Genomic DNA, 9,129 nt, shown 5'->3' with positions numbered 1-9,129 from the left:
AGGGAGGGAGGGAGGGAGGGGAAAAAATCTTAGTAATATGTGGCGCCAAACAGACCAAAGATTTAGGGGAACATGGTTCTCCAGGCATCTTTGCCACAGATGTGGGCAGTCCCCTCCCCTGCACCACTGCCCCTCCTGTGGCTCTCCCTCGTCTCCACCAGATGACTTGGTAAAAGGCAGGGATGTCACAGCAGTTGTATACAGGACCATTGAATGAGTTACTTATTGCTGTGTAATAAACTACCCCTAAAACTTAGCAGCCTGAAGCAACAAGCATTGATTACATCCCACTTTCTATGGTCAGGAATTTGGAAACAGCTTAGCCGCGTGGTTCTGGCTCAGGCGCTCATGAGATCACCGTCAAGATACTTCCCCTCATTTCCTTCTCTGTGACCTTCAAGGGTCTGGGCTACATCATCTCCATGTCTCCGTCCCCTTCCGATATTCTTGAAGATCAAGACCCTGGCTGGCCCATTAAAGGGGAATGGAAGGCAGGCAGGTAGATTTTGATACGTCTTTGCAAGGAGTTTGACATTCCCATTGTTGCAGGCTTGGCGGAAGTACGACACAGACAGGAGTGGCTACATCGAAGCCAATGAGCTCAAGGTAGGATGGGCCTTGGGGAGGGTGGGAGGCCAGAGTGGCGGTGGGCTTAAGGTACCTGGGGAGGGAGGAGATGTTGGATGAGGGGCATGGGTTTGCGGGCTGCTTAGGAATACTCAGACCTGGCACTGAATTGTTGAACTTGTTCAGAGAAGTCGGGAAATCGGTAACATAGAGCCGCCAGGCTGTAGAGTTCAACCAAACCCAGCTCTTCTGCACCTCCGTGCTCGGAACAGGTGTCCTCCAGGCAATTCCAGAAGATTGGCCTCTGGCTCCTACGTCCACTGCCAAATTCCTCTGACTATCACCCAGTGATTCCCCAGGCACTGCTTAGCTCCATATACTGGGCTCCGAGGAGGCAGAGCCAATCTCTAGCGCCTATTCTGTGGGGCAGGGTTGCACCACCAGCTAGTAAAGCCTTTGAAGTCACTCCCCAAGAGTTAAGAATTATGAGGGCCCTGAGTCATAGAACTGGTAGACCTGAAAACACACACACCCACACACACACACACACACACACACACACACATTGAGAGACTGTCTGAATGAGCAAGTAAGGAAATGAATGAGGGACTGAATGCATGAGTCAGGAGGACTAAAGAGACCTTTTGTGTTGCAGGGATTCCTGTCAGACCTGCTGAAGAAGGCAAACCGGCCGTACGACGAGCCCAAGCTCCAGGAATACACCCAAACCATAGTGAGTGGACAGAAGTGTCCCTCTCCCCCAGGGTGCAGGACTTGGGCCCCAAGCCACTGGGGCTCTGGTGTGCAGGGTCTCTGTTTGAAGATTCTTCAGGCCCAGGGGAAGTGATTCACAGTGGCAGCTGGCAAAAAGGGATGCTAGTTCGTGGCTTCACATACCCTTTGAGGTCCTGGGTGTGAGCTGACTCATGGGCCAATGTGAGCGTCTGTCTCCATGGCAACCTCTGCAGCTCCAGGAGAGGATGATCTTGGAGAGAGTGGGCCTTTAGTGCCGGCCTGCTGTGCCCCAGCGGCCCCTGTCCCTGAGGAGGGGAAAGATGAGCAGTGAACGGGTCCCTGTGATCCCCCCATGGGACCCCCGTGACTGAGTTAGGCCATGTTGGTCCTTGGCCCCCAGGGACCTCAGAGGAAGCATGAGCACGTGCTACCTGTCCTCCTTGCTGTCCTCTCCAGTAGAAGGGGATGTCAGGTCAGAGAAATTCACAGCAAATAACCCAGGCACCTCTTTCTGTCCCCAACAGCTACGGATGTTTGACTTGAACGGGGATGGCAAATTGGGCCTCTCAGAGATGTCCCGGTAAGCACCTCACCCCCGGGGTGATACTGACTCCCGCAGGTCATTCCTGTGCTATGATCCATCGCTGAGATCCATTGGTGGGAAAGTGACAGGTGCGGGTGTCAAGAAGCTCAAGACAAAGCGAGATAGAATTGTGACCGTCGACACCTCACCTTGTCTGTCTCCCTCATTTTTGACCTTCCCCCTGATTCCTTATTATGTATGAAGTGCTCAGAAATCATTTCTGTAACTGCAGGCACTGCCTCTGCCTTCCCCTCTCCCGCTTGCCCTTGCCTGTGCAGTCTCCTCACCTCTGCTCTAACATTTTCTCCCCAGACTCTTGCCTGTCCAGGAAAACTTCCTGCTTAAATTTCAGGTAAAACTTTGCTTTCCTTCCTTCCCCCTTCCCTCATCCCTCTGAGCCTGGCCCTGCACCCTCCTTCCCCCAATGCACCACACACTACACACTACACACACCACACACACACAAAACACACCACACATACAACACACACAGATCACACACACAGACTACACACCACACACACACAAAACACACCACACACAACACACAACAGACCACACACACGCAGACCACACACACAACATACACATCACACACACACACCACACACATACACAGAGACATCACACACACACCACACAGAGACCACACACCACACACCACACCGATACAACACACATCACAGCACACACCACACACACCACACACACAGACACATCACACAGCACACAGAGACCACACACCACACACACACCACACACAGACCATATATGACACACACACAACACCCAGACCACACAACACATACACAACACACACAGACCACACAGCACACACATATACAGACACCTCACGCACACATCACACAGAGACCACATACCACACACACCACATACTACACACACAACACACACAGACCACTTACCACACATACCACATACACATCACACACACAACACACACAGACCACACACCACACACACAGACCATGTACCACATACACACAACACACAGACCACACACCACACACACACACACATTACACACCACACACATACACAAACACCTCATGCACACACCACACAGAGACCACACACCACATACACGCCACACACATTACAAACACACACACCACACAACACACACACCACACACACATCACACACACCACAGACACACACCACACAATCACAGACACCACACCACACATCACACACCACACATCACACATATACACAGACCACACGCACACCACAAACACTACACACACACCATACCACACACACGACACACACACCACACACATCAACACACACACCACTGCACTTCTGCTTCTGTCTTTAATACCCTGGTTCTTGCAGGGCATGAAGCTGACCTCAGAGGAGTTTAATGCGATCTTCACGTTTTACGACAAGGTAAGGGGGTAGTCGGCATGGGAGGGAAATTCATAAGCCCCTCAGCCTGGCCAGAGGGCTCACCTGCATCCATGGGAAGACATAGCTTTCCAGGGGCGGCCTGGGCCGTGTGGTTTCTTCCTGCCGCATCTTCTGCTGTATTAGAAGGCAAATGTCATTCTCCACCGGTGGCCTATGGAGCCCAAGGGGTTGGTTTCTGCAGAATGCAGCCAAGGATCGTTGGGAGAAGAGGACTGTGCTTAGACCTAGGGTGTTACCACGCTGTCAGGAGCCAAAGGGAAGAGACGCTCAAAACTGCCCTGGTGCCAGATCACAATTCTGCCCAGGGCCAGGTCTTTCTCTGGGAAGTTGGAAGTTGGATGACCTCCATACCCACCCCTTCCTTGGCTGTCCCCTGCCCACATGACTCCAGTGGTCTTCTTCATAACCAAAGTATTGGAGGTAAACTTTAAACAGCCCCCGGACTCAGGGAGTTAACCACATGCTTCTTGAACCGCACTTATATTTTCAATGCAGATGAAAAGCACCACAATGAAAGGCTACCCAAAGCTTGCGTCCACTGCCACCTTCCTGCCATGACTGGTCAAGGCAGAAGGGACTCATTATTTTGTCGTTACACGATCTGAACACCCCGTTTTGCACAGAGCAATGGAGAGGCTAGACTCTTAGACATCCCTGCAATGGGTCGGGACAGCAGGGGCTCAGGCTTTAGAACTCTGGGTTGACTGTGCTCCCATCCCCAGGACGGAAGCGGCTACATTGACGAGCATGAGCTGGATGCCCTTTTGAAGGATCTGTATGAGAAAAACAAAAAGGTGAGCAGCTGGGCCTGAGGCCTGGCCACCGTCCCCAGGGCACGGAAGAGGCTTCTGCGGGAGAAGAGGGGAGAGGTGCCTGGTTCTGCTCTCTGCTCCCCTCTGATCTGCCACAGCAAGGCAATAGCCATTCTGTGGGTTTGCTTTAGGTTTTTAAATTTCTGGTTGGTTGATTAATTGATGTTTCTCTTTAAAATTTAATTGCAGCAAAAAACACAGGACAGAAAGCTTACCATCTTCACATTTTTAGTGTACAGTCCAGTGGCATTGAACACATTCATAATATTGCACATGCATGGCCACCTTCTCATCCTGTAACGCCAAAACCTGTACCCATTAAAAAATAACTCTTCATTCCCCTGTCCCCCATCTCCTGCCAACCACTCTACTTTCTGCCTCTGTAAATTTGACTGCTCTAGGTACCTCATGTAAAGAAAATCATATAATCTTTCTGTGCCTATTTCACTTTGCATAATGTCCTTGCAGGCTGATCCATGTTGTGGCATGTGTCAGAATTCCCTTCCTTTTTAAAGCTGAATAATGCTGCATCGTATAAATATACCACATTTTGTTTACCCATTCTCCTCTGTGGACACTTGGGTTGCACCCATCTGCTGACTGTTGTGGGGGATGCTGCTGTGAGGCCATGACAGTGTTGATGTGTGAAAGTGTTAGCCTGATTGCCAACCAAAAAAACACTTTCCACCGAGAGAGAGATTTTGGAAGACAGGGGCCAGTGAGAGGGGAAGGGCTAGTCTGGATTGATGAACTGCAGAATCAGGAGCTGGGGGAGGGGTTAAAAGGAGCCACTGAAGAGTTTGTTCCTCTCAAAGAAAAGGCAAAGAAGTGAACTCCATTATTTTGCCCGATGTTGCCTCCTGGGAATACCCTGGGAGACCCTCCCAATGGGCTCAGTTTGGTCCCTGGGTGGAGGAGTCAGGTGGAACAGCAGCCAGGAGCCAAAACTTTGCACCTGTCTTCCTTCACCACCCGGAAAATGTCTTTCTCTGAGCAAATGGTTTTGCTGCTTTCTTTAATTAGATAATGAAAGCTCCACAATTACTTGAGTTGTCTCACCACCTTGGCTGACAAGCAAGAGCTAAATTTAATGCTCAATTTCAGGAAAAAATTATCTGCAGCCTCTGAGTCTGTTTATTTCTCTTTCCAAGTGCTTTCTGATCTCTTTGTCTTAAATATCATCCTTCATTTGTTTCATCTTTTTTATTTAAATGTTACCTACAATTACTCTTGAAAGAGGCAGAAAATAAATGATAAGGAAGCAAATACTTCCCGGGAAGAAGGAAGTACTCACCAGGTGTTTGAACTCGGCAAACCTTTTTCTTGGCACTAAATTCTAGGAGAAAATTATGTGTGTGCCCTGATGTATCCAAGGAATGTTGGGCACCATAGTGGAAAATATCTTTACGTGTAATTGTATGAATGAGGCGTAGTTTGTCTTCATGAGACTCTGCCTTATACGTGAGGTGGATAAACCCTGAAGACATGCATTAAATCTCAGAGTGACCTGAATTTCCTGGTCATCAACTCACTAAGCTCTTCCTTGGTTCACACAAAGGGCAGCTTGTGGTGCTGCACAGCTTGACTCCAGGTGTGGAAACAAAAGATTCTGCTGTTGGGATTCAGAAGCCACTCTGAGGGTCAGAGAGCAAGAATATTAACAAAGCTATTTACCTGAGAGCCTTCCACCTGTACCAAGTTTCAGATTTGGCGCCTGAGGAATGAGTAGAAACAGAGAGCTGCATGACTCTAAATCACAGCACCTGTGCTGGAATGGAAGGGCCATTTTTTGTAAACCCACATAGATGCAGGCATTCCATTTGGATGGTGCCTGCATGGAGTGTGATAAGCGTTTCTGAGCAGATTAATGTTTGAGGCACCTGGAGGGGACAAGCTGATGGGATTGAACTTCAGTAGTTCTTAGCACTCCTGAGGCCGTGGCAACTTGCTAGAGCCTTCCCCAGGTTTAAGTGAAACTTATAGGAAGGAAAGCAACCCCTCCCGCCATGCTGCTAAGTCTCTCGCTGCCACAGTTCACTGTGGAAGTTGTCCCAAGCTTGGGGTTGATAGATGAGGTCCCTTCCTTGGCTCCTGATTAAGTGGCAGATATCTCAGGTGCATACCAGTGTTATGTGACATTTCCAAGAACATCACAACTTAGGGAAAATGCCTCTCAAAGCTAGACATGCTTGCAAAGTGCCCTCGGGTTTTCATGGCACCAAACCAGAAATTAATGGCATAAAAACAGAAGTCCTGGCACAATGGGAAAAAAAGACTGGCCTTCAAGCCCTGAGAAAGAGGTGACAGAATAGTGCACAGTGAATCATTAGACTTCAGGGCTCATGATTAGATTACAGATATTCATGAGCATGACTGTACCTCACTTTTCTTATTAGCAGGATGGAGATAATGACCCATCAGCCTAGAAGGGAAAAAAAATTAAGTATCTGCCAACATTTTCAGTACAAAAGAATAAAAGTAAGAAGAACTGGGTGTAGTGGCACCCACCTATAGTCCTAGCTGCTTGGGAGGCTGAGGCAAAAGGATCGCTTGAGCCCAGGAAGTCAAGGATGTGGTGAGCTGTGATCACAGCATTGCATTCCAGCCTGGGTGACAACAGGAAGACCTTGTCTGAAAAAAAAATTAAAAAAAAATAAGTAAATAAAAAGGGACGGAGTGGGGGAGGAGAAGAAGTAAAGAAGGAAAGAAAGAAAAGGTTGTTTACGTGATTTTCCAGTGTTGATGATGACCTTGCTATATTTCAGACCCATTGGTTATTTGTATCCGAAGCAATGATTGTAAAGCATGGATTTAACATCAGGTATATCAGGTGTTGGTATTTAATATGGGTCTCCATTTATATGAGACAATGGGCATATGTTCATGGCTCACCTGTCTCATTGGCCACTAAACACCACAAGAAGCCAGTGAACAAGAAGGAGGCTAGCAAGCTTTATTGTTGGAGAAGCTGGGATTTAGAATTTGTTGCTTAAATAGTGGCTGGGTGCAGTGGTTCACACCTGTAATCACAGCACTTTGGGAGGTGGAGGCGGGAGGATCTCCCGAGGTCAGGAGTTCGAAACTAGCCTGGCCAACATGGCGAAACCTCATCTCTACTAAAAAAAAAAAAAAAAAAAAAAAAAAAAAAAGAAAAGAAAAGAAAAGAAAATGGAAACATTAGCTGGGCATGGTGGCAGGTGCCTGTAATCCCAGCTACTCGGGAGGCTGAGGCAGGAGAATCTCTTGAACCTGGGAGGCAGAGGTTGCAGTGAGCCAAGATCGCGTCACTTCGCTCCAGTCTGGGCTACAGAGGAAGACTCAGTCTCAAAAAAAAAAAAAAAAAAAAAAAGAATTCCTTGCTGAAATAGATGAGACTTAGGAAAGAGTACTCCAGGAGGCTGGAAGGCAAGACCAGGGAGCTTTCCTGGCATTCTCTTCATCACCAGCAGGGAGCCAGACTGGCTTTGAGTTAACAAAGGCTCAATGAGGTCGAGGAATATATACAAGTTATACGTAGATCATGACTGTCACAATAACTACCTTTTATTTTTCAAGTGCTTGCTGATGTGGCTTATATTCATTCCCTCATATTATCATCGCAACACCTCAATGAGGCATGAACTTTTAGTGTACCCATTTTACAGGTGAGGCAGCTGAGTCTCAGGAAGGCTGACTACCTTCCCCAAAGCAGTGCAGCCAGTTAGTGAACAAGAGGCTTTAACCTCCGTCTGTCTGACTCCAAAATCTGTGCTTTGCATTCATCTAAGCCACTTATCCTGGGATGAGATGAGGGAAAGTTGCGGGCGTTTGTGAATGTGGATGTGGGCTCCTTGGGTCAGGGCCATCCCCTGAACCTGCTCTTACCCTCTCCCTGTATCTCCTAGGAAATGAATATTCAACAGCTCACCAACTACAGAAAGAGCGTCATGTCCTTGGCAGAGGCAGGGAAGCTCTACCGCAAGGACCTGGAGATTGTGCTCTGCAGCGAGCCCCCCATGTAAAGTGGGGATGGGGGCTGCTTCTCCACCTCCCCCAAACCCTGCTCCTGCTGCCCTGATGCCTCTACCCAGACCCAGAGACCATGAGCGCCCCACCCCCACCCCTGCAGCCTGCACACACCTGCCTGCAGAGCAGGAAAGGAGAGATGGAGGATGGGCCGCTGGGGGGCCGTCCTGAGCCCCCTGCACCCACCTCTGCCCAGGCAGACTACTCTGCCTCAGTGGATCACACACACGGAAGGTGATGGGGGCATGGGTGGAGGATCCCTAATTCTCTTCGCTGTGATGCATGAGCTCCCTCGCTGTATGATTTAGGCTTCTATGTCCAACAGAGTGGACTCTTCCCTCTCGCTCCTCTCTGCCAGTCCCCCATGCCACCACCCACCCCAAACTTCCAGGTTCCATCCGCCACCTTGCTAATGGTGTAGCTGTCCTCTCAGAACGCCTGTGTGTGGAGGGCACCCGCCCTTTCCTTGCCTTTTTACTTGGCGTGCTCCTTTTCTCTTTGGGTTTCTTGTTTACCAAAGAAGAGTTTACAGACAATAAAATGGAAAGGTTCTGCTGTGGAAGCTTACCCAGTCCTGTCTCGTGGTCAGCTTCTCTCTGCAGCTAGCAGCTCTGCTTGACAAAGGGAGGGCCTATTCTCACATGGGTGGAGGAGGGTAATGGGACCCACCTAAGTGGGGCATAGGACCCTCAAGACTCTAGGGCTTTCACTCACCATTCATTGCCTGTCTCTTCACCAACCTGAGTCACTTCTTTGTTTCATGTTTGTTTCTGTATCTCTGAGATTATAACATAGCTTACAAGTTCATGGAAGTCTTACTACGGGTGGTATTAGTATTGTGCTCAACAGTTGACCTGGAGTATCTTTCTTAATCCTTTGAGAGAGGTGCTGTGATTGTCTCCACTGTCCAGGCAAGAAAACTGAAGATTAAAAAGGTTTTGGGCCTGGCGTGGTGGTTCATGCCTGTAATCCCAACACTTTGGGCGGCCA

At 48.9% G+C, this 9,129-nt stretch overlaps 1 protein-coding gene across 4 annotated transcripts in view; it reads left to right on the top strand.

The window, feature by feature from the left end:
• Positions 1-8,710, top strand: part of CALB2 (calbindin 2) — a 32,370-nt gene extending 23,660 nt beyond the window's left edge. The window contains exons 5-11 of one of the 4 annotated variants that reach the window (XM_011976756.1): positions 550-606; positions 1,223-1,300; positions 1,827-1,882; positions 2,198-2,237; positions 3,248-3,301; positions 4,045-4,116; positions 8,019-8,710. In XM_011976756.1, coding sequence (XP_011832146.1) covers positions 550-606; positions 1,223-1,300; positions 1,827-1,882; positions 2,198-2,237; positions 3,248-3,301; positions 4,045-4,116; positions 8,019-8,135 — 474 coding nt within the window. In that variant the 3' untranslated portion in view covers positions 8,136-8,710. Of the gene's footprint in view, positions 1-549; positions 607-1,222; positions 1,301-1,826; positions 1,883-2,197; positions 2,238-3,247; positions 3,313-4,044; positions 4,117-8,018 lie in introns of all 4 variants that reach the window. The other 3 variants (XM_011976758.1, XM_011976757.1, XM_011976759.1) reach the window with 3 other exon arrangements.
• The last annotated feature ends 419 nt before the right edge of the window (positions 8,711-9,129 follow it).

Source organism: Mandrillus leucophaeus, unplaced genomic scaffold (genome assembly GCF_000951045.1).
Source record: "Mandrillus leucophaeus isolate KB7577 unplaced genomic scaffold, Mleu.le_1.0 Scaffold17, whole genome shotgun sequence".
Lineage (NCBI taxonomy): Eukaryota > Metazoa > Chordata > Mammalia > Primates > Cercopithecidae > Mandrillus > Mandrillus leucophaeus.
The sequence above is the reverse complement of the archived record's forward strand: the minus strand, read 5'-3'. Positions and strand labels throughout refer to the sequence as shown.